Consider the following 26240-nt stretch of genomic DNA (forward strand, 5'->3'; position numbering starts at 1 on the left):
GATCACCCTGCATGACTCAAAAGTTAGTAGTTCTTCCTGTATTATATCGAGAGGATTAGCAGCAGCTTCTCTACAAGGAGATCATCCTATTCTGTTTATATGACTAGAATGAAGGCTGCTAGTTACTGGAAAAGCTGCTCTAGATGTTCAATCCAGAACTGAATCCACAGAACAGAAAATGTTAACGTATCAAAATAGACCGGCAGGAGAGGGCACAGTTAAAGAGATTCCTTCAAAACATGGTTTCTTTTCATCTCTCAAGTCAAGAAATATGGGCCCGGGATTATTTTCCATCATTGTATTTATTATTTTGGAAAGATTATAATGTAACTAGTGGTTTTCAGCCCGTTCAATAACGGGCGCTAGAATCCTGGGGTTCGGAGAAGCGCTTGCGCAGCGCTTCTCCGAACCCTGGGACCTGTCCTTGCTGTCGGCGGCAGGGAGACAGGAACGGAGGAGGAGAAAGCGCTGCTTTTTCCTTCTCCGTTCCTCTCCCGCAGCCGCCGACAGGAAGCAGATATCCCAGGGTTCGGAGAAGCGCTTGCGCAGCGCTTCTCCGAACCCTGGGACCCGTCCTTGCTGTCGGCGGCAGGGGGACAGGAACGGAGGAGGAGAAAGCGCTGCTTTCTCCTTCTCCGTTCCTCTCCCGCAGCCGCCGACAGGAAGCAGACATCCCAGGGTTCGGAGAAGCGCTTGCGCAGCGCTTCTCCGAACCCTGGGACCCGTCCTTGCTGTCGGCGGCAGGGGGACAGGAACGGAGGAGGAGAAAGCGCTGCTTTCTCCTTCTCCGTTCCTCTCCCGCAGCCGCCGACAGGAAGCAGACATTCCAGGGTTCGGAGAAGCGCTTGCGCAGCGCTTCTCCGAACCCTGGGACCCGTCCTTGCTGTCGGCGGCAGGGGGACAGGAACGGAGGAGGAGAAAGCGCTGCTTTCTCCTTCTCCGTTCCTCTCCCGCAGCCGCCGACAGGAAGCAGACATTCCAGGGTTCGGAGAAGCGCTTGCGCAGCGCTTCTCCGAACCCTGGGACCCGTCCTTGCTGTCGGCGGCAGGGGGGCAGGAACGGAGGAGGAGAAAGCGCTGCTTTCTCCTTCTCCGTTCCTCTCCCGCAGCCGCCGACAGGAAGCAGACATCCCAGGGTTCGGAGAAGCGCTTGCGCAGCGCTTCTCCGAACCCTGGGACCTGTCATTGCTGTCGGCGGCAGGGGGACAGGAACGGAGGAGGAGAAAGCGCTGCTTTCTCCTTCTCCGTTCCTCTCCCGCAGCCGCCGACAGGAAGCAGACATCCCAGGGTTCGGAGAAGCGCTTGCGCAGCGCTTCTCCGAACCCTGGGACCCGTCCTTGCTGTCGGCGGCAGGGGGACAGGAACGGAGGAGGAGAAAGCGGCGCTTTCTCCTCCTTCCTTCCTCTCCCCCAGCCGCCGACAGGAAGGACGCGCGCACTCTCCCCCCCCCCGCCTCCTCCAACCGCCGCTCCTCACGGCCAGGGAGGGTTGTGAGGAGGCCTTCGCCGGCCTCCACCCCGGCGGGAGCGGCGGTTGGAGGAGGCAGAGTGGGGGGAGAGTGCGCGCGCGCAGTCTCTGCTGTCCAATCCCTGTATCCCTGGGGCACATGCGCAGTGACCCAGGGACACACGGGACATCTGGACGCAGGGACAACATGGACATTATTATATAGGACTAGTGGATTTTAGCCCGTTTAAAAACGGGCGCTAGAGGAAGCGGCCTGCCGGGACTGGCTTGGCGGTGGCGGGTCTTCCCGCCACCACCAAGCCAGTCCGCAGCGGGGACTTTTCGCCGTTTGCCTTCCCCTGGGGGAGGCAAACAGCGAAAAACCCCGCCGCGCCGCAATTCGGCTCCGGGACTGGCTTGGCGGTGGCGGGATGTTCCCGCCACCGCCAAGCCAGTCCGCAGCGGGGGGTTTTCGCCGTTTGCCTTCCCCTGGGGGAGGCAAACGGCGAAAAACCTCGCCGCGCCGCAAATCGGCTCCGGGACTGGCTTGGCGGTGGCGGGTCTTCCCGCCACCGCCAAGCCAGTCCGCAGCGGGGGGTTTTCGCCGTTTGCCTTCCCCTGGGGGAGGCAAACAGCGAAAAACCCCGCCGCGCCGCAATTCGGCTCCGGGACTGGCTTGGCGGTGGCGGGATGTTCCCGCCACCGCCAAGCCAGTCCGCAGCGGGGGGTTTTCGCCGTTTGCCTTCCCCTGGGGGAGGCAAACGGCGAAAAACCTCGCCGCGCCGCAATTCGGCTCCGGGACTGGCTTGGCGGTGGCGGGTCTTCCCGCCACCGCCAAGCCAGTCCGCAGCGGGGGGTTTTCGCCGTTTGCCTTCCCCTGGGGGAGGCAAACAGTGAAAAACCCCGCCGCGCCGCAATTCGGCTCCGGGACTGGCTTGGCGGTGGCGGGATGTTCCCGCCACCGCCAAGCCAGTCCGCAGCGGGGGCTTTTCGCCGTTTGCCTTCCCCTGGGGGAGGCAAACGGCGAAAAACCCCGCCGCGCCGCAATTCGGCTCCGGGACTGGCTTGGCGGTGGCGGGTCTTCCCGCCACCGCCAAGCCAGTCCGCAGCGGGGGCTTTTCGCCGTTTGCCTTCCCTCGAGGGGGAGGCAAACGGCGAAAAACCCCGCCGCGCCGCAATTCGGCTCCGGGACTGGCTTGGCGGCGGCGGGAAAAAGGGGAGGAATTCCTCCCCTTCTTCCCGCCGCTGCCAAGCCAAAGCGGGCCTCCCTCCGCGCCCGCTGCCGCTTCGGCTTCCTCGGGTTCCCCGAGGAAGCGCCGTCCCATGCCGGAGGTGTGCGGCAAGGCTGCCGGGGGGGGGGGAGCGCTTCTCTCCCCCGCCGCCTCACCGCGCACCTCCAGCATGAGACTGGGCTTCGGAGCGGCGGTTGGCGGAGCGGCAGTTGGCTGTTCCCTGTGTCCCGTGAGCACGGGTCCAATCCCTGTGTCCCTGGTTGTCCCTCCGTCCAATCCCTGTGTCTCTGGGGGACATGCGCAGTACCCCAGGGACACACGGGACATCTGGACGCAGGGACAACATGGACATTATTATATAGGATTACGTTGCATTCTAGTCTAGAAATACTTGTGGCTGCAGTCATTTGTATGTGTCATGTGCTTACCCATCTTTTTGTCATGTTGCAATATGTACACTTGTGCTTCAATAAAATATTATTTTAAAGGTCTGAATGTAAGAAGCGGATTTGGAAAACAAGCCACATTCCCATACAATGTAATGAAATCTGTGGTCAGTATGTGCATGTGTTTAGTTAGTACATTCATGTTTATGACCACAGGGTGGAGTAGGTGAGAGCTAGCTGCTGGAGAAATCAAAGTACTGAAAGCTGCTTGTTTGGCCATTTCTGTTTTCATAGTAAGAAGTAAGAAAAAATATTACCTCCCTCTCCTACATTTCATTCTGGTGGTAATGGCCTGCGATCCCAAGGTCTATGCTTGTGTGCAAAAATACACCAAGCTACCTAATTCTGGTAACTGGAGGAAGTTAATTGGTACACTGTGTCACTCGGCACTCAAAATTACAGCAATCTGCTTTTGAGTTTCTCAGAGAGGTTTTGCTAAATTAGCAGGATTGGTTAAGTGGTGAATGCCAGGAGCTTTTTGCTTTCCATAACTCAGCTATCAGGTAACCTTAGCCTTGCACAGTTCAATATGCTATTCCTTGGCTGTGGGTGTTTAAAATTCATTTGTAAAAAAAAAATCACAATTTCTGGCAATAGTGTAAAGCTAGGGGCATGGCTGAACAGCGTAAGCGAAAGCTGTGCATGACTGAATGATCAGGAATGTTAGTTACTATCATTGCCTTACTGTTAAATGTTATGTATTTTATTGCATTTCTAGCCTGCCACTTCTCCAAGCAGTGCAGGTTTCACCACCTTCTCGTTTAATATCAGAACACCCCTGTGAGGTAGGTTAGGCTGAGAGGCAGTGACTGGTGAGCTTCATGGCAGAGTGGGGATTTGAACCCTGGTCTCTCAGGTCTTAGTCCAACACACCACACTGGGTTGACTTTAAATTAAGTTAGTTGCATGTAAGTAAGAGCTGAAAGAGGTTCAAAAAGTATTCCCAATAAAAGTCCTTGGCTGCTTTGCCTTTTTCTAGCAGCTGCCTTTATCCATTGGGCAAATGGTGATTATATACCTGGGCCAAAAAGATGTGGGAAGACTGTTTTGTTACATTTTTTGTGAAGAAATCTAAATAGCACCTTTATTTCTCAGTTTATGTACTTATACAAGTTGCCTTGAAGGCCTGATTTGGGATGAAAGGCAATCTTTTTTTCAAAAAAAATGTAGCAATAGTTGAGCAGAATCAAAGGTTTTGCAGAAGGTCCTAGGTCCAATCCCTGGCATTTCCAGCTGAAAGGCAGGTATGTAGGAGACCTTGAGGAGCTGTGACCAATCTGAGCAGATAGTACAAAGCTGGGTGGAACAGCATGACTCAGTATGAAGACAGTATAAGAGTAAGTGATTCATACATTCATAGCCTTGTGAAGTAGCTTGAAAAAGAAAAATGCAGTGTACACAGGCCGTTGTGCAAGGAGCCTGGGGAGTGTTGCTATTAAATAAATACTCCTTATCCGTTATTATTTAGGTAACACTTTTAATATGCAAAGTGCTTTACAATATTTAATTTCTTGATCTCTGTCTCATGGTTGACTATATAATTGTCCTTAGTCAAATTCTCTCTATTGTGAATCTTTTCTCTCCCTTCCAGAGAAGCATCTTGTTTGCCAGTTATAACTTTTGCAGCAAAGGAGAAGATATTTCCTGGCTTTGCAAGCATTTATATACACCAACTTGAAAGTATTATAGAGTTCATGTGTACAGCTGAGGATTAATGCTCAGCTGACATGCAACAGGCCTTCCTATTGCTTTAGTAAAACTTTTGCAGACAACATTTAGTAGAGAAGCATGTCATCTTGTCCCTCAAGCCTGTTGTTGCTGCTGCCTAGTGGTCTCAGTTCCTCTTTGAATGAGCATTTGGTCCATAATCAGTTTAATCCACTTGTATTGACAAGGATGCATTTCATTCAAAACTCTCTGAACTGGACAGAAACTGTTATCAGAGTCCATATATACACCAGGGAAATTACACAGAAATTTGCTGGCCCTAGCTGAGTTCTTTAGCTCTCCAGATTTAGCATGACTATAGAATGTCATGCATGCCTTGAGCTGACTCTCTCCACTCCTTGTTTTTTGTTTTGTTTTTTGTCTCCCCCCACCCATGAAAAATTCCTTAGTATGTGCAACAGAGCTGAGTAATGAAACATACCTTTGGGATACTGTCAGTGCATTTGTTCAGGGCATAAGTCTGTACTATCCACTCAGCCACCCTCTCAACATTTAGACATTGTTTGTGATACCTACCATTGGCTCTCTCAAAGAACTTTGTTGCAAAACTTAAATGCAGTCAGATTAGAATCCTATATGCACTTACCTGGGAGTAAGGCTCATTGAACTCAATAGGTTTTACTCCTGAAATGACATCTATAGGATTGCATTGCTAGTGATTATTATAGTTTGCACTTAGGATATGGGTCCAGGAGGTGAACTGCACGGCTATGAGAAACAGTGAATTTCTAGTCCTTTCCTATTTTAGGTCAGGGATGGAGAACCTCATGCTTGGGGTGTGTGTGTGGAAAAGCTCTGTACCCTTGGGACTCTCACCAGCCATGGCCCCCTTGACTGCTTTTGCCTGGTTTGAAATGTTCTTCAACTGCGATAATTCCTCTTCCTTGCCTGGATGGAAAGCAGCATGTGTAGGGGATCTCTGACATCTATAAAGTTGGAATGTAGGTTCATCCCAGCTTTTGCTCTGCTCACTTTTGTCTATAGCCATGTTCCTCTCTGTTGTATGGCCCCCTGGAAGTTGCTCATGAAGCAATACTGCCCTTGAGCTACAATAGGCAGCTTCTCTATATCAGTATTCTCCTCTGCAGTTTTCTACAGGGTAGCCCAAGAGTACAGTTTAAATAATTCTGTGGAATATACTCTGCCATAATTTTTTTTACCTCTGTTAAAGAATCACCAATGCATTTAAAGAATCACCAATGTGTTTATTTATAAGGGATACCTGTTGATGTGCCTGTGTGGGTACTCCAAACTCAGTTCCTACGGAGAAACTTCCTGAGTGTAGAAGTGTGGATATCACCTTTCAAAGGTGGTGCGCTCCTGTGCGCCTGGATTGCACACTGGAAAATCAAATGCTACACCTTGTGTCACTTGATGGAATATTAAAGAATCAGGCTGCTAACCTCTTGGGCCTTGTTGTGCTTTTTCCAGTTGATCAGCATTCACTGTTTCCTTACCATGCAGAGTTAAGAGATTTACACTCTTTGCAATACAATAGGAAATTACATTTTACAGCTCCTAGTTCTGTACAGGCACACGGCAGCCTCACCTCTGTTCAAGTTTGTCTTCAGAGATATTATCCATGATGCATCAAGTATGCAAAGAAGTTCATTAGCTTGGAGGAGAGAGGACTTGCTTGACAAAAAAATGGTATTTGTGCCACCTTCCGTTGTCTCAGCATCTGACATTCATTGTTTCTGAAATACAACTGCCCAGAACTGTGTGCAGTGATCATTGTCTATTCCTGCTGCCCATCTTCCTCCGCTGACTGTCATCTGACTTGTGCACCCGGAAGCACTCCTTTAAGTTTTGAGATCGAATCTTGGGGTTCATAATCTCTTCACCCATGGAGCTGGGGAACCAACCTCTCTCTTGATCATGCAAACGCTCCCCAAATATCCAACCTAGATTTTTTAAAAAGGATGATTGTGGGTGGAGAAAGCATAATAGTGGCAGCTCAATAAAACAGCCATGAGTTAACGCAAGCACGGTTCAAAACTGGTACAAGAAGAGAAGTTATACAACAATCATATCAGAATATATTAAGGGAAGCTGGTTACATAATATTTTCCGTGTGAAGCAGATGTTGCAATTTACAGAGGCTTATAAGAATTCTGCTTCACTGGGACTGCAATGCTTTGGCAATCTGAGTGAAAAGAGAGTATGAAAAAAAAATTCACTGGCCCTCATTCATTTCCTGACTAGCCCAATTAACAGGTCATATGCCACCATCTGGGAAGCACTGGATCATCCTGTACAACCAGTCCTTAATGCAGCAAGATATTAACTTCCTACACAGTTCCCCTGTTATGATTTTGTTGTGCATTTGTGCCTGCATTAAAACCCAAATATGGACACCTCTTACCATCGTCTGTCTTTTCCAGGATGTTCAGTACATCAGCCAGTTCCAGTGACAGCTCATCTGGCTGCTGAGCCACATAAGGATGGACACACTGTACTTGAGGGCAATCTGCAAGTGGAAAAGGGAAATTACTAGTTTGCAGGACCCTATACTATAAGGGAGAAATGGGGGGGGGGTGTCTGCTACTAAAATGTGTGTGTGTGTGTGTGTTCAACTGCTGTAATATATAGTGACCATGCCTTTTCCCTCTCTGGTCGAGGGCTTAGAATAGCAATAGTCTGTAGCATAACCTTGATAATGTCTGTTGCCTGTATTACTGTAGCTACAAAAGAAACACCTTAGAGGAAAAAATGGTTAAGCTAGTTAGGCTGTGTCATCTCAGCAAATAATTCAACCAATGGGCCAGTGAATGCAATGGCTGATCTTGGGGACAGTTACATCCTCAGTCAGAGGTTTTGAGAAATGCATAGAATCTCATACAAGAGGGGAAGGGATCTCAGATTAGCTTTTTACACTTGGGTGTTACTCCAGTAACATGGAATGGTACTGATGGGGGACTGAGATGACTGGGCAGCAGACAAATATGGAACAGTGATGTTGCATAAAATTCTGTAGACAACAATAGGGTAGGTAATCTCTTACTGAATCTCTCGGTAAAGGGATATGAAGCTGACTTCTCGGCTTCACAAAAATTGGCTTCAGGGTACACAATTCAAAAGTGAAGCTTAGAATGGAGTTTTGTTCTGTAATTAGGACCTGATCTGCCTTTGCATCCTAGAACCAACATTGCTAGAACCCAACTAAGAGCACTCTTGGAATCCATCTGGATGGCATCTTTCTATCATTCCCTCCTTTCCCCCTTGCCCTCCTTACCCATGAGCCTGGATGTAAAGGAAACAAACTTGGTTCGCCGATTCGGAGCCAGCAAGATCATCCAGCGCTTCATTTCACTTCTGCATTGGGCATAAAGCAGGAGAGAGCATGGCAATCAGTGTTTTCCATGTAATTTGGAAAGGGTCAGTGGAATCTGACTTGCCACATAGCAGTCTACAAGTGACTTGCAAAAATTTACAAACATGAAAGCATAAATAAATCCACTTTCTGCATTCTGTGCGTTTCTTGCATTTCTGTCTTACTGCCCCCACCCCTACTTTAATGGTAAAATCCATGTGTTCCCTTCTCCCTTTCCTGTCAACCAAGTCAGTTAAGTGTCACTCATTCGCGCATCCTGACTCATGTGCTCCCACTCACTGGTTAGAAAGTCATGCACAAGCTAAGACAATAAGGAGTTCAAGGCAAATCCATGAACTCTATTGAAAGAGCTCAGCCATGTTTCAGAATCCCCTGACAGAAGACTCATTCCTCTATCCCATTTTTTCAACTTCATTTTTCATGTATTATTTTCTATAAATACCCGGAACAGTCATTCCCTTTCTTAGGGTTAAAGTGGATATGATATGGGAGATTTGGGATGCTTATGTCCCTGAGAAGAACAGGGGTTCAGGAGGAAAGAGCCCAGTTTGCCTCCCTTTTTGCAGTTTAAAGAACAATAGGTTTGGGGTCTCTGATTAGTCTCAGTGACTGCAGGGTTTCCTGAGCCAAATTCCCCTTCCAGTAATAGCTTTGTGGACAAAAGTGAGAAGGAATATGTTCTCCACATTCTTTTGAAGTCATGAAATTTGAGCTCAAGGGGTGAAGCCACCTTGTTCATTCTCTGAGATAATAATAATAATAATAATAATAATAATAATAATAATAATAATAATAACAACAATAACAACAACAACAACAACAATAATTAATAATAATAATAATAATAATAATAATAATAATAATAAATAATTTATTTATTCCCCACCCATCTGGCCGGGCCTCCCCAGCCACTCTGGGCAGCTTCCAACAGAAATATTAAAATACAATAATTTATTAAACATTAAAAGCTTCCCTAAACAGGGCTGCCTTCAGATGTCCTCTAAAAGTCTGGTAGTTGTTTTTTTCTTTGACATCTGGTGGGAGGGCGTTCCACAGGACGGGTGCCACTACCGAGAAGGCCCTCTGCCTGGTTCCCTGTAACTTGGCTTCTCGCAGCGAGGGAACCGCCAGAAGGCCCTCAGCACTGGACCTCAGTGTCCGGGAAGAACGGTGGAGGTGGAGATGCTCCTTCAGGTATACTGGACTGAGGCCATTCAGGGCTTTAAAGGTCAGCACCAACACTTTTAATTGTGCTCAGAAACGTTAAAGAGAGGCTTTAGGGCCAAAAGAAGTGGGGGGGGGGAGCATGGGAAAACCTCTTCAATCTCCTGGAATCATTGCGTAGGCTGGACAGCTATTGCTGCTGCTTCTCTGCTCAAGCCAGGCACTTCCGGGTTTAAGCAGAGGGGCAGCTGAGGTTGTGGTTGTCTTTGTCGCTTACTCCATGGAACCAAGAAGGGAGCGGGGAACAAGGTTTTTACAACAAAAGGAATAAATATTTTCTCCTATTTCCCATGTCCTCCATCTACAGCAGTTTGTTGGTAATGCACATTAACTGAATGAATTCTCTGCTCAAATGCATGTTGGACTAGAAAGAACATTTTGAGTGCCACCTTTTCTTAATCTATCGTTAGCAACATACTTAATTTGGAGCAGAAACTGTGCTTCCCGCACTGCTAGGTGTGAAATTTTGCAAAGAAGAAGAAGTGCTGGAAAGAAATACAAAGTTTTGCATCATGCAGGATTTGGGGTAACAGTATGAAGGATGAACCCATTTGAATATGCCATCTGCACACTGGAGGGATGGATATTATTATTATTAATTATATTTACATACTGTGTTTCATCTAAAGATCTCAGGGCAGTTAACAAAATAGTTACTACCATATGTTTCTAAACTTCTGTACCTTCCAAAATGATATATTTTATGTACGTAACATTTATTGTGCTTAGCACATAGGCAGTTACATTTTATATTCCTATAGGAATACTTAAAAACGTACTGCAGTGTTTCCTGGGGTCCATGCATTTAATAATCTACAAATTGCCATTCATACAGGACAAAATGAGGACAGAGGTGAGGGAAGGCAGAATTCAAATGCAGTTTTGGAGCAGATTTCTATGGTCAACATACCTGGGGCGATATTTTTGTCATTAGTTCAATGGGCCAGAATTCAGTCTTTGGGTGTTTCAATATATTCTCTCCCTTGGGTGTTTTCTCCACCACTGGAGTGTGTGTGGAGGCGTGAATATTTTGTTCATGGCTACAGTGTGAGTTCATGGGACAAACAAGAAGCCTCCTTTGACACCAGCCTGCCTTTCCCTCTTTGTCTGCAATAGGGAGGGCAAATTCATTCTAGTTCTGTGGGAGGGACTGGAGACTGCATTTCCTGTATACAAGCAGCCACTGAAGCAGACCATATGACAGAATCACCACCAGTAAGTAAAGAGTAAGGAAATAATTGTGGTAGGAAACAAATTACCCTAAAGCATTGCAGAAGACAGCTACACAGGATGTTGACAAGGGGCAAGTGGACTCACAATCAACACTCATTTAGAAGACAGTCCCCATCAAACATGATGCCTATTGAACAATGCCTGTGCCTGCTTATAAAGATAGGTAAGGTCATCCCAAGAGCAATAATAGTTCAGAATCTATTGTAAGAAAGTGCAATGGGATCATCCGCACAATCTACAATTTTTCCAGATATTGCCTCGTTATGCTTACTGTGATGATGCCTTTAGCATGTAGCTGACTTCACGGTCATCTGCATTTTCCAGGAGTCTCAGGATGAAGACATTTGCCAAGCTCTGTCCTTGGTCTTCCAGCTCCTCCACCCGTAGAAGTCCTCGGGGTGCAGAGTCAAATACCTGATATTTGTCACTGAGAGAGAAAAGAAAGGTGTCAGAAACACTCGTTATAACCTAGGCTGGGGTATAAGCAGCGCCTAAAAGATGGGGCAGAGAAATAGATGACCACATTTCTCATAGGCAAAATATTCTTTCTGAAGAATGTAACGAAATCTTGCTAAGCATGCTCAGGAAGAGATTATTTGCAGCAGAGAATGGAGGGGTTAACTCTTGAGTCATATACTTTCTTCTGAAACTTTCCCCAAGCCAGCTGTTTAACCCCCTGCCATTGTTCCATAGTCGTTTTTTTACAAACGTAGTGATTAGAAGGGGGAAAGTTAGGCACACACTTCCTTCACGACCCTCCTCTGATGCAAGTTTTCTCAAGGAAAGAATGCATCACACCTTTATTCTAGAGATTAGGAACATGTGACCTCCAGGTGTTGTTGGACATCAACCCTGACCAGTGTCCCTGCTGGTCACAAGCTCTTCATCCCTGCTTTAGTCCTTGCCTAACAATTTCACGCGGGTCAAAAAAGGGGACATGGGTGGCGCTGTGGGTTAAACCACAGAGCCTAGGGCTTGCTGATCAGAAGGTCGGCGGTTCGAATCCCCGCGATGGGGTGAGCTCCCGTTGCTCGGTCCCAGCTCCTGCCAACCTAGCAGTTCAAAAGCACATCAAAGTGCAAGTAGATAAATAGGTACTGCTACAGCGGGAAGGTAAACGGCGTTTCTGTGTGCTGCTCTGGTTCGCCAGAAGCGGCTTTGTCATGCTGGCCACATGACCTGGAAGCTGTACGCCGGCTCCCTCGGCCAATAACGCCTCAACCCCAGAGTCAATCACGACTGGACCTAATGGTCAGGGGTCACTTTACCTTTACCAATTTGAAGGGGGGTGCAAAGGTAAAGAATTGTCTATTTAAAAAAACCAGAACAACAGAATAAACATCCACCTTTGCTTAATTATTTACTATGAGTGCTGAAAATTCATCTACAGCTGCTGGGGCAGTACATCAATAGATTAAATTAACAATCAGAAACTATCTCTGGCAGGATTGAGTCCAATCCAACTGAGACTGAATAAACATAGTACAGCTCAAATTCTTTTCCTCTCTGTTTCAAACTCACCTAGAAATTTGTCTGCAGATCACTAGCAAATCATTGAAGAGGAACAAGTAGACTTCTCTGAAGAGTTTCTTTGTGCGGAGGGTACGTGATGTTTTGGGGCCATTCATTTGCTGCAGTTCTCCCTGCTTTAGCAGCCAACGGGAGTGAGAGATGATGGGCACAGACTAATGAAGGAAATAAAATAATAATCAGGAGCACTGCAACATAGCATCTTGTGGCAATCCCTCTGAATTCACTGCAAAAGAAAGCTTTAAATATAAACTATAGAAGATATGGTTCCAGGTAGAACCTAATAAGAGCCTGCTGGATCAGGCCAATGGCCCATCTACTCCAGCATCCTGTTCTCACAGTGGCCAAACAGATGCCTGTGGGGAAACCACAAACACAAGAGCACTATCCTCTCCTGGAGTTTCCAGCAACTGTCAATGTTCTCTTAAAATTAATTTGTGTCTGTCAACTGGGGGGAAAATGTAAAATGTTGATCAGAGGTATTTAACATCCCTCTAAGATACCAAAATATGAGAAAGTGGCTTTGTCAAAGTCTGGAGAAGTAGCTTTATTGCAGCATCTATCAGGCAATACAAAGGTACTGAAAGAGAAGATTGAACTAAAAAGATGAATTAAAGTATATGAAACACTATTAGACCCAATATGACCTGAAGGGAAAGACAGAGATGTGACCTAGAACTTGCTACAAATCATCTGTGCATAGCCAAAATTAATTTAGCAGTGAATTTCAAAAAAGCTGTCACTCCTTGGCTTAAAATCTGTTTAAAGAGGATCTGTGAATAGCCAAGATTGCCAAAATTACAAATTATATCAGGCTCAGGGAGTAATGCCAAGTAGATAATTTTCTGGATGGTGTTTGTTCAATACAGCAATGAGAAGTTTAACGACAGCAGCCAACTGCATGTTGTCTTTTATTTATTGTAAAAGTTATAACTTTTTGGTATGCTCATATTCCCCCCCTTTTTCTCCTATTACCTTGTGAAATGCTTAATAAAAGTAACATTAAATTTGGCTCTCTGAAGATGTATATAATGTGCAAAAGGAGAATAATGAAGAGTGGGATATGTTTTGGCATATCTTGCCTCAAGAGCCTCTTTAGGTTAATTTAAACAAAATTCACACCACACAGCTGGCCTGTAGCACTCCTAAGAAAATTATACAAATAAAAAACAGATAAAGGAGCTGGAGGAGAGCTCCAAAGAGCTATATTAGTCAGCACTGAGTTACAAATAATACAAGTGACTGGGAATGGCTCAGCACGCATAATCACTGCACGCATTCGGCATGATCTAGTCAGTGGAGCAGGAGACACAGGTCGGGTAGCCAGGCAACTTGGTGTCCGTAAAGCAGCCACTGACTTGCATTTAAAAAAGGGTACCAAAGCTAGGACTGATCTGTTCAGGACTAAATTAGATCACTGATTGTTTAATATAACAATTGGGGCAACGGTTTTGCTAAATTCATCAATGATTTTGCCATGTAACATATATCTGTTCCTCTCCTTAGGACCTAGCCTACATTTTTACCTTGATCTTAAATTCTAGCATTTTCTGGATGCTGATCATCTGTTCTGTACGGCTCATCTTCCTAACACCTTCGTTGCATGCCTTCACCACCTAGAAGAGACCAAGGAATGAGAGTATATCAGAAACATGATTCCTTGTCTCAGGGTTGAAAATTGGAATCCCAACGAGTACAGATTGAATGAGGTGGAAGTAGAAAAGCATGTTGAACTTCATTCAGAAGTGGTTCTGTAAATAAAAGCACAACGCCGACAAGATTCTAATAATAAACTTTTCATGTCAAAGTAAGCGTCACTGACGAGGCATTAGCTCAACCTCATGTGAAGGGAATCAAAGCATTGTTCACCCCAGTAAGATAAGGGGGGACATGCACCCCTGGATGAAGGGAAATAGGTTCCAACTCTATTATTACTTAATAAGTAATTATTATTAATTACTATTAATAAAATAGTAAGAAAGAATCACCCGAGTTGAGGCTTGCTAATGCTTACTTTGGCTCCTGGTTAGAAAGAGAAAGGGCTATAGCTCAGTGGATTTCACAGTTTTATACAGTCAAGACATTTCTGATTTAATATAAGCTTTCAGATTTTACTATAGTCCTAATGGTGGAACCAAGCCAAAATGGAATGGAACTCAGATTTACTAGACTGCTCAGTTCTATCACAAATTCAGAAGCTTTCAACAATGCAGGTGGTTGTGTTTCACATTCATAGAGGTATGTGTGCTATCAAACTGCTGATCACCAGCAGAGTGGCTGGGGGAACCCGGCCAGATGGGCGGGGTATAAATAATAAATTATTATTATTATTATTATTATTATTATTATTATTATTATTATTATCATCATCATCATCATCACATTTCGGCAGCCTCACAGCAGGGCCAGGGGACTTCAGGCCCATGGACCTAATGAGACCAGGCAGAGGCCCTAATTTAGCTCACAATATAGCTTTCCCTAAACCATGTCCACCTGCCCCACCCCTGGCATAATTTGTGACATCAGATGGAAGGAAGGTGAAGGCATTGCCTTCACTTTGAAGTACATTTTCAAGCGGCTTCCCACCCCAGCTTGCTGCATCAATCATTGAAGACTCAGGAACAATGTACTAGGTTCATGCCTGGAACTTGGGCCTATGTAATTCAGCAGACAGGTAGTGATAGAAAATGAGGGTCCACTAAAACTTGGCTTCAGAGGAATCAGAATCTACTTGATTCCAGTGACACTAGACTGGACTTATGATCTAGCCCACTTCATGGAGGGGAACATGTGTTTAGCATCTTTGTGTGTTCCCTCTCCAATTGCATTTGTGAGTATGCCAAGTACAGTATACATTTGTGTGTGGCCTACACACTACATGGTCCATTCCAGATTATTTCCATGGGATTGATCATATGAGTTTGGTCTAGGACTGCATTGGCTGTATGAAGATCTTCTGTCTCCATGTGAACATGCAGGGACAGTGGAGGTTGGGTGGCTTCTTAGAAATGGAGTTCAAAGAGCTGAAGTCCTAATAAAAAGGTATATTATGGCACACATGATTTTGGGTCAGAAAAATAAGTTTGTACTCTTGGATAAAGTCTGACCTACTAACAGTCTGCTTCAGGTGGCAGCTAATTAAATCACTGCTCTCTATGGAATCTATCACCTTCAAGTGTCTGACTACAGCGTTTGCACTCTGAAATCTGAGGCAACTCTTCCTTGGATATTATTTCTTCCAGATATATCCTCATATACCAGATACATATGATTAAGCATTAAATTCAAAGTCATACTATTAATGCAAGGACTAATGCCTACACAGTGGGACTACGTCTCCCTCTCCTTTCCCCACATGTCCCACCTCCAAATCCACTCTGGAGGGTAGGGGGATTCTTCAAAACACATTTGGGGGGGGGCATGGGTGCCAACTTAAATAAAATACCCACCCTGCATAATCAATCACATGGCATGGTGCACACACACACACACACACACACACACACACACAGCAATGGCCATCAACTTTCTCTGCATAGAGGCAGAGAAGAAGTCCCATTTGCTCAGAAAAATCCTAAATATTTTGACAAGGCAGATGAGACTTACTGTTTCCAGTTCCTTGTGAGCCTCAAGGGCAGTGATTTCACGTTCAGACTTTTCCTCCACTTTCTTCAGGATATTCTGTACAAGATGAAGGAAGGTTGTTTTTACACATTTCCATAAGAGTTTTTCAGTCAACAGAATCCTCAAATGATTAAGACTATGGTTATGATACTTGTAACAGGTCTGACTATAGTTCACCTTTACAATATATATATTGTTTCAAATTCCAGCTCAGAAAGCTATCAAAATAACGTTGTTTTACTCCACTGTTACTGAGTGGATTGGGCTGCCAATGGTGGGTTGTTGATGTTGCTAAACAGGCTCTACTTGAACACATGTAAAAAAATGGAGAGAGGAGGCAAAATCTTCTTCCTTTTGACAATTATATTATGGGCATAAAAGGATACATTTCCCCACAAAGAATGTTCCTTGGTGGCGCGTTTCCCTCCCCATTTATGCTCTTCAGTCTCTCAGTGCCCTCAATTTAAGACATGGCAAGGTGGTACTGATACAGTATACGGGAAGAGTAAAACCCTGTTATACCTGTACCAGAAGCTTCAGCCTCGTGATCCTTTGAAAAGGCAAAATCAAGAACGATGAGAAAGGCAGGCCTTTGCATTTCGGATCCAGTTCCAAATGTGAGATCACCTCCCGGAAAGCTGGCTTGTCCTGGCTGACAACAGAGACAGATGGAGAGTGGTGTTTTGTTATTTCCTTGAGCTTTAAACTTGTGTGAGTAACCGACATGTTCTATGTGTGTTTTAATTTTCACAACACTCAGGGTTGGAATTTGGCTTTGTTCTCTCTCTCTTCTTCTTTTTTTACAATTTGGGGGAGGGGCATATTAGCACTAAGTGGATTTTGGTTTAAAGTTGGGTCTATTAATAGTCTTTGGGAATGGAAAAATAGGCTTTTAATGTTTAAGCCAGAGTAATGCTTTTACATGTGTAGCACATACAGACTTAGCAGCATATGCTGGGTGTGTGGGAGTGTGTGAATGGGGTGTGTGTCCAAGTGGATGAGTCAGAGGCATAATTATATATCTTTACACAGTTGGATTGTTGCAGTAAGGTGAAATACATATAGTCATAGGAACAAGGCCTTCCATCAAGTGATTTAACCGAGGTAGGCCTAGCTGGAAATGACAAGAGGAAAAACTCATCTGGCATAAACTGGAAGCATCTCAGACTACTGGAGACCTGCCAGGATCTGTCACAGCTACAGCTAGTGTGAATTCAGTGCTACAGAAAGGCACACACTCTTTAGCTCAGATTATTCGCTTTCTCACTGACAGAAAGGCTATTAATGTGAGGGAACTTTCTATTTATAACTAATACCAATATTCATAACTAATACCAAATATTTAGAAGCCTCTGGAACACCCCCCATACCCACAAATTATTAATTAACACACTTCATAGGAAGAAGCATACAGGTCTGAGCACCAGCATGATAAAACAACTCAGGCCACAATCAGACTCCAGCTCTATTTGCTGCATTTATTAGTTGCTTTTTTCATGAGAAGTGACCCAAAGAAACTCACAAAATGCTACGAACATTAAAAACCAAGCATGAAAAAAACGAAATGAAATGAAATGAAACCTTATCCATAATAAACATAAAAAGGACATAACACACCCCCACTAAAAAATAAGCAACAAAGAGGGCACAAGTATGCCTAATACACTCCAAATTAAGGGCTGGAAGTCTAGGGGAAATAAACCTTTTTGCCTGGCACCTAACAATAGATAATTATGGTGCCAGGAGTACCTCCCTAGGCAAAGCATTCCACAAGGAGCCACCACTGAAAATCCCTGTTCAACTCCCTCAGAAGAAACACATGAAGAAGGGCCTCCAATGATGAATGCTGGGTTCATGTGGGAAGAGGCAGCCCTTGAGATATTGTGGTCCTGAGGCACACAAGACTGTTAACAGCAAAACAATAACCACTGAGGATGCTGTTCCCGGTGTGGTCCAGCTAAGCCCCCCCCCCCGGAGCAGAGGGAGGAAAGAATGGAACTAGCAACAGGCCTATGAATTGGCCCTGGAACTGAGAATGGTATGACCATTCACCACATATGTGACTGAGAAAATACTGAACCAAACTTCTACATTAGCTTTTTTTGAAAGAGTTCAAGCTGACTCCACATTCCTGTCCTGTTGTGCTATTGCCTTCTATTAACGGTGGAACACAGGTGAATTGCTGCTTTGCTCCCAGTAGTAGATTGGTGCCTCTCACATTCACAATTTGAAAATCTATTCACTGTCCTTCAGTGCTTTGACCGGGATGTCAAAGAGTGCTGAAGCACTTGCACTATGCTAACTTTTAAGTCTGTGCTTGGTCTTATTGACACCTCCTTCTCCACCATACTTCCTTCCCAGTGTTGTCTATATTCAGTCTGTCAAACTGAAGGCAAATGGGATTCTAATCCTTTGTCATCACAGACCTCTAAGTATGCTGATCTAGTCACCTACTATTAAATAATTGACTAGGAGTTCCTTTAGCGAGAACAGAGACTGAATGGCAAGGAGAAGAAAAGGAGCAAGATTGCTATCATTTCCTAGCATTCATAAAACAGCCTAGCTGCTGGTTAGAAGCAGTCACCAAGGTCTGCTTCTATAGGGAATTAATTCGTTTAAGGATTTATCTCTCTTCCTTTGAGCATATTAAAATTCTAGCTATACAATGAAAGCTAGGAATGACTAAATTGCATGATGAGTTATTAGGTTCCCCCCCCCAACCTTACTAGAATAGTAGCTTAATAGCTTACTTAACTCTACTCACTTTCTCGGAAGAGACAAAGTGGCCAAAATAAACATGAAAAAGAAAAAGTATTGAGCTAAACAGTGGAAAATTTCTGAAACATTCAGAGCATTCAAGTAAGCAGCTAAACATTTCCCAGCTTTCATGATCCTTTTAAAATATTTTTATCTTAATGCTTTGGAGGCTTCCAGACCCCTTCTTCTCCTTTGTGAAGGAACCAAATATATAATGCGGGTACATTGAGAAGACTCATTACAAATCCTAGCAGACTACTACCATTAAATTTAAATTATGAAAGCATCCAAAGCAGATTCCCTAATCAAATTCAGCTACACTTGACACAAGGACTTTAATGAATGGATACAGGTAGGTAGCCGTGTTGGTCTGAGTCGAAGCAAAATAAAAAAATTCCTTCAGTAGCACCTTAAAGACCAACTAAGTTTATATTTTGGTATGAGCTTTCGTGTGCATGCACACTTCTTCAGATACACTAGAAACAGAAGTGTCAGACCCTATATATATACAGAGGGTGGTGGGGGTGGGTGGGAATGGGAGATGGGCTGATGGGAGTGGTAAACCTGTAGATGGGTGTTAATGGTTGCTGATGGCTGCAATTAGTCCTGGGCTGAGGTGCTAAAGAAAGCTTGATCATGCATAATGAGATAAGAATCCGATATCTCTATTCATCCCAGGTGCTTCCATGGTTTTAAGCTTGGTAATGATTTCCAATTCAGCAACTTCCCTTTCCAGTCTGTTCCTGAAATTTCTTGTAATAAAACAGCTGCTTTGAGATCTTGTATAGAATGTCCTGGGAGATTGAAGTGTTCTCCTACTGGTTTTTCAGTCTTCTGGTTCCTGATGTCAGATTTATGTCCATTTATCCTTTGGCGTAGGGTTTGGCCTGTTTGTCCAATATAGAGAGCTGAAGGGCACCGTTGGCATTTGATGGCATACACAATGTTAGAAGATGAGCAATTAAATAGTCCTGAGATGGTATGTTGTATGTTAGTCCTGTTGATGGTATGTTTAATGAATGAGCATTTTTAATTTTTAGACTATAAACTTAAACACACTTACTAGAAAGTAAGTTCCATTGAACAGAGGGAGATTTGCTTCCAAGTAAACACACACAGGATTGCACTGGCAAGGAGAAAGGCTGCAATTCTATGCACATTTACTTGGTGGGAGTAAATGGTACTGAATACAGAGGTGGGACAATACCGAATACATATCAGTAAGACTTCTGAATAAACATGCACAGGATCATACTGCTCAAGATTTTTCATTATTCAAAGAGCAAGCTTGGTTTTAAGTAAGAATTCCAGGAGTTTTACATAAGAAATTATTCCCTTTATTGTAAGAAACTTTGCCTCTTTTCACCTTTTTTTTAAAAAAGGCTTTGAATGGAACTTGGAGGAAGTGAGGTTGCTGAAATAAATTAAGGTTGTGAGTCGATTGTAATTTTAAATTGCTTCCACTTCATCATAAGCAAGGGGGACATAAAAGGTTGGCAGTTCAACACTGAAAAATCTTTAGACAAATTGCACATGCCATAAATGCACTCACATGCTTCAAAATGATCTTGCCCAATACAAAACCATTAGAACAGACACAACTATGGATAATTTCATACATTTGTCTTGCAATGATGCAATCAACCAGAGCTATCCTTCCAGTACAATAGATCATTTATAATGGTTAGACATTATAAATGGTTAGACACCCAATAAAAGATGCATGCTTCAAAATTATGCAAAATGACAACTCACAACTGATTGCATACCAAATCCCAGCTTTCTACCTAGTTATCTCCTATCCAGTGGGGGATGGGATTGCACTGTGAACACCCAAGCACATTTTGGAGAAAAGTTCCTATTAAGCATGGGTGAAAGTTCCTCCCTCTCCCCACCCCTGGTGTGCTAAACCATTTGGCATCTGTTGTCTAATTGGTCGGTCTCAGTTGATGTGCAGTTGATTGGATTTATTAAGCAAGCCATGACTGAATAATTGCACTCACAGAAGTTGCTTATAAGCTCTTTCCTGGTAGGTTTGGTTGGAGACATAGGTTACATACACCGAGAAATGATTAATAGTGTGCTGGTAGACAATGTCGCAGACATCTGAGATCACAATGTTCTCTTCTACTCGCTTCTCAAGGTCCAAGAGGAAACTAAATAAGAAATCCAGAATTAATCATTGACATCAATGTCCACAACAAACATAGCCAACAAACACAAATAATTAAAATGGAGGCTTCTGCTTCCTCTCTTTTTATTTTTATGTACAGTATAAAAATAGATTCTGGAATACTTTTGGCTATGAACCAAATGAAGCATTTTGTTCAAAATTTATTCTGCTGGTCTTTCCAAAACTCAGAGAACGTATCAACCAAGCTAATCTTCGGCTGTCAGTTTTGAGACCAGTCCAGTTATTTTCATTCTATTTTAATAGAAGAGGTCTAACTAATAAGTGGTACAACGTCAGCAATAATTTGATCTTGTACCGCCTTAGAGTGAGACATGCTACCCTCTAGGGGAATTGTGGAGAATTTCACGTGGTTGAAAATAGTTATTGATTAATCCTTGGCAATGACATTTTATGAAGGAAAACTTTATTCCTCCCCACCCCACCCCCATGGAGATCAGGCAAAATGGGGGATATGTGGCTATATGTATACGCTTTTGTAGATACACCATGGCTACTAGCTATGATGGTTATGTTCTGCGCTGCACAATTGGAGGCAGCAATGCTTCTGAATACCAGTTGCTGGAAACCACAGAAGGAGTGAGTGCTCTTGTACTTGAATCTTGCTTGCTGATTTTCCACAGGTGCCTAGTTGGCCACTGTGAGAAAAGGATGCTGGATTAGATGAGCCATTGGCCTGATCCAGCAGGCTCTTCTTAAGTTAAATGTATACATGAGACACAAAGTGTCTGATTTCCAGGAAGAGATAGTAGCTTTTTCCTATGTACTGTATAGGTGAGGAAGGGAATAGGCATGTAGATAAATGCATGCAAGCAACTGTGGTATGCATGTCGTGGGTGGCGCTGTGGTTTAAACCACTGAGCCTCTTGGGCTTGCTGATCAGAAGGTCAGCGGTTCAAATCCCCATGACGGGGTGAGCTCCCATTGTTCTGCCCCAGCTCCTGACAACCTAGCAGTTCAAAAGCACACCAGTTCAAGTAGATAAATAGGTACTGCTGCGGCAGGAAGGTAAATGGTGTTTCCATGAGCACTCATTCTTGTCACGGTGTTCCGTTGTGCCAGAAGCGGTTGAGTCATGCTGGCCACATGACCCGGAAAGCTGTCTATGGACAAATGCCAGCTCCCTCGGCCTGAAAGTGAGAAGAGCGCCGCAACCCCATAGTCACCTTTGACTGGACGTAACCGTCCAGGGGTCCTTTACCTTTTCCTTTTGCATGCCATAACAGCAATAAATAATATGGCTTGTCTCTGATTCAGCACTGATCTGAAATTAAATTAGTCCTCAACTAACTAGCAGAATATACACTGAAAATGTATATTAATGAAGACATTAGCAGAATTTGTATGCACAGAATTCTCACTGTATTATCACCTTGAAAAGGGTGAGATTTCCCACAAAACCTATCATGCCAGACCTGAATAATAACCATGACACTGTTGTTGCTAAGTGAAGGATCAGTTGTACTCTTACCCAGTCACCACAGCACAAAATGAGTGCATACCTAGGCATTACTATTTACCAAAGAAAGGTGAGCAGGACAGAATATGACACAACACATGCTTGGGCCTCTGATCCTGGCATCCTTCCTCTATATCTTGCCTGGTCTGAGAGGCCTGCAGCACTGGACTGAAATGGGAGGCAAGGCTGCATGATTATAATGCTGAAGAGCAGCAGTGACCAGTCAAATTCGCCGCTCACTCCAATGACACCCACACATCTCCCACCCAGGACAATCACATCCCTATAATAGGGAGGGAACTGTGTTTCCACCTGATTTTAAGGCCTTTTATATGTAATCACTTTGGTACAAAATAAAGGACTATGTATGGGATTCAACAACAATGCTGTTTAAGTCAGTATAGTAGTTATGGACATTTCTCTACAGTATAAAAGGGGAAACACCAACAGCCTCCCCAGGGACAGCAACAACAAACCTGAGATTTAATTCCTACACATATTAATTGCTAAAAGACTTACCGCTCGCTGACTGCCATGACATCGAGGACATTGGAGAAGAGGATGTGAGCCTCTGAAGGATGTAGAAACTTTTTCAATCGCTCGTTTTCCATGAAGTGATATATCAGAAGGTTCAGGCTCTTGTAGTACGAAGCTTCTGAGGTAACCAGTTCAAACATGGCCTGCAGAAGAATTCCAAAATTGTATATGAAGGATGCATAATATAAGTGAAGGCTCTGGAAGCCTCAGTGACGGGTACACACGTCTAGTATTCACAGTCACAGGGCAGAAGCTCACAGCTCTATAGAGTTACTACCACGATTACCAAGCCAGACCACACCCTATGGATCTGGATGACAACGAACTTTGGGATGCAGAATTGATGCAGATGGGACTGAAGTTCCCATCTGGAGTTGCTAATCAAAGTACAGCTACAGCTGAATCAGAACATGTAGGTTTAAAACAACCACAACCACCTCAGAATGCTTTTTCTAAAGAGCTGAAACTTGAGTATGCTACCTGAAATACTTAATGTTCTAACTGTACAGAAGATACTGTAACAGGGGTGGGGAACTTGAGGACCACATTTCTCCCTGGGCCACCACATTCTGGGGGCCACATGCCAGTGGTGGGGGGCCAGAGGCAAAACTGAGCACAGCAAGGAATGTGAATTTTGCCATTCTCCTTGGCAACAACAGGGATTCATTCCTTCTTTCCTCTCCAATCAGTGACGACACTGCAAAGACTTTGTCAGTGACACTGTCACGCAGCTAAATCTGACAGGCTATATGTGCTGCATCATTATAGTGCTTGCTGGTGGAAAAATGGTGCCAAACTGCCAAAAAAAACCACAAAAAAACTAAGGGAGGACATTTAAAAAAGAGCTTTTGACACCTGATTTTCCAGTTCAACAAATAGTGGTGTGCAAAAAATGTGGTACAACACTACAAGCAACATTTTGAATATATCAATTACATTCAATAAATGTTCATATTACTGTAATCAGTTTCTTGCATAACTGCATTCAGTCATGAAAAAGCAGCAAAGGAAGTCCAACTCCTAATGTAACATTTAAGTTCCAATTCTTACATAACATTTGTCTTCTGTAGTGAAATACTGGTGTAAAATGCACATGACTTTTTTTTGGGGGGGGAGATCAGTGTTAGTAGCCTCATTTTTACACACTTCCCTGCAAAAATCTATTTGGATTTTCATTCCGGTATTATCCAAGGATAATTCTCTGTGGCAGAAAAAAAATGGTGCAAGTCCAGGATGACTAGGTTTTAAATCAATGCACACAGCAAAGACCAGAGTTTGGATGTGAAGTGGAATAGGGTACAACAAAGTATTAAGACTAAAATCACCAAGAAGGAAGAAATGTATTTAGAATTGCCAAAATAAGTGTTATGGCCTTCAAGCTCACTCACTGCTTTGAACAGCTCAGTGCTTAGCATCATCATTAATAAGTATTTTTATGATATAGTAATAGATTTAGGAATTCATATAATTGCTAAGTAGTTGTTCCGAGTCTTCTCCATTACAGTCACATTCTCCATGCCAGACCAGTACAAGAACCTGAGTACCAGTAATGTCTCCTCTCTGGCTTGTCTCCTCTGCATCTTTCAATTATTTTCCATATAGCTTAAGAATGACGTTGGTGATTCATTCTCAACAGATGTTTAGATAATTAAAGCTATCCGTCACTTTTATAATTATTCCATTAGTTTTCCTTTTCTTTCCTTATAACCCCTAGCAGTTTAAAATATTTCAGCCCACTATCTTGTGCAGTTAGTCTAATTTTCAATTAGAACCAGCATTTGTGTTTATTGTTAACCTATATCCCTAATTCCCCCCGCTTTGTCTCACACCAAAACCTGTTTGGACAGGCTTAAAAACAGAAACATGGTGATCCAGATCTAGATTTAGGAACATTGTATGTACTAGCAGACATTTCCTTTCTTTCTTTACAGATGCGTAGTTAATTCTTTCAGCCTTTGTGCGTTTTTCACTATTATGGATAGTGATAGATTCACCGCTGTCAACCTTTTCAAAATAACTTTATCACTCACTTTCTAAGCAGTTTACTTTTTCCATCGCTTGAGGACACAACATCCATTCCAATTCATTTTTCATTGCCTATGGTCTTTTGTCGCTTTATAACTTATAACACTTATATAATTCCCTTTTCTTAGCATTGATCAACCAAAATTTCCCTATATTGCTTTAAATATGGTCTGTACTGTTTTAGGTATAAATCTTTGTTGGGCACGAGAATTCTGTCTTGTTCTGTAGTTGCTGCAGTATGCATAAAGGCCTGAGCCACAATTGCTTCAATGCCAACCTGCGTAAAGCAAGGGTAAATAGTTCCCAGTAGCTGCAGTATTAGAAGCTGTAGTGGGATAGGGTATAAGAGGCTTGAAAGCAAACTGCCACCCCACTCCAAAAAAAACTCATTTCCCATCATTTTAATCAGTCAGTTCCAGAGCCCCTTGTGCTAGTGCTGTTACTGTGCCACTTGGACTCAATGCAGACCCCTTTCAGAGTAGCCAGAACCTTTCCTGTTGCCATTAGTGCCAACATTTGGGTCAGCTCCCCTGTATATGTGCCAGATTACATATGGCAACTACATCTGGTTATTATTAGGCATTAAAAAATAACAAATGCTTTTAACTTTAATTTAATCCTGAATAATGAATATACAGTGGTGCCTCACTTAACGAATGCCCTGCTTAACAAAATTTCCGCTTGACGAAAGGATTTTTCGAGCGGAGGTTGCCTCGCTAGACGAATTCATTTTATGAAAAATTCGTCTAGCGAATCGCGGTTTTCCATAGGAATGCATTGAAATTCAATTAATGCGTTCCTATGGGCAATTTTTTTTTAAAAAAAATATCAATGCATTCCTATGGGATTCACTAGACAAATTTTTCATTATAAGAAAAGACCCTTGGAATGAATTAAATTTGTCTAGCACCTTGCTGTGACTCTTACCTACTTCCCTATGAAACCTTAAACCAGGCATCCCCAAACTTCGGCCCTCCAGATGTTTTGGACTACAATTCCCATCATCCCTGACCACTGGTCTTCTTAGGTAGGGATCATGGGAGTTGTAGGCCAAAACATCTGGAGGGCCGCGGTTTGGGGATGCCTGCCTTAAACAGTACCCTTGATTATTGCACTTCGTTGCAATTGCTCATCTTCAAAGTTGGCTCTCCCCCCCCAAAAAAAAAAACAAAAAACAAAAAAGCGGCTCTCATTCTCCATCCTAGGAAGCTCTCATGTACTATTTAGAACAAAAATTTGTTAAAGTTGCTATAGGCCACCATTCTAGTTTCATTGTTCTTTGTGGACCATCACAGTGTCTTCAATTATGGCCTTGAAAAAAGTTGGACCTGTATAACCGCGTCTTGACTGACGTATTAGGCTGAAACAACATGTTATGTATGATGTCACTGAAAAGGATACTTCTATGTCAAGTTCTCCCCCCTTTTTCAAACAATATCAACACCTCAACAACCATTTTTTGTTGTTGTTGTTGC

General features: G+C 43.5%; 1 protein-coding gene across 2 annotated transcripts in view; it reads right to left on the minus strand.

Moving 5' to 3' along the window:
* Nucleotides 1-3046: 3046 nt before the first annotated feature.
* Nucleotides 3047-26240, minus strand: part of NGEF (neuronal guanine nucleotide exchange factor) — a 60481-nt gene continuing 37287 nt past the window's right edge. For both annotated transcript variants that reach the window (XM_035133109.2, XM_035133110.2), the window contains 10 exons: nt 22723-22883; nt 20557-20709; nt 16319-16448; nt 15779-15853; nt 13699-13788; nt 12164-12327; nt 10914-11069; nt 8087-8166; nt 7217-7321; nt 3047-6755 (listed from right to left, as the gene is read on the minus strand). In XM_035133109.2, the coding sequence (XP_034989000.1) occupies nt 6583-6755; nt 7217-7321; nt 8087-8166; nt 10914-11069; nt 12164-12327; nt 13699-13788; nt 15779-15853; nt 16319-16448; nt 20557-20709; nt 22723-22883 (1287 nt within the window). In that variant the 3' untranslated portion in view covers nt 3047-6582. The remainder of the gene's footprint in view (nt 6756-7216; nt 7322-8086; nt 8167-10913; nt 11070-12163; nt 12328-13698; nt 13789-15778; nt 15854-16318; nt 16449-20556; nt 20710-22722; nt 22884-26240) is intronic.

Source organism: Zootoca vivipara, chromosome 5 (assembly GCF_963506605.1).
Source record: "Zootoca vivipara chromosome 5, rZooViv1.1, whole genome shotgun sequence".
Lineage (NCBI taxonomy): Eukaryota > Metazoa > Chordata > Lepidosauria > Squamata > Lacertidae > Zootoca > Zootoca vivipara.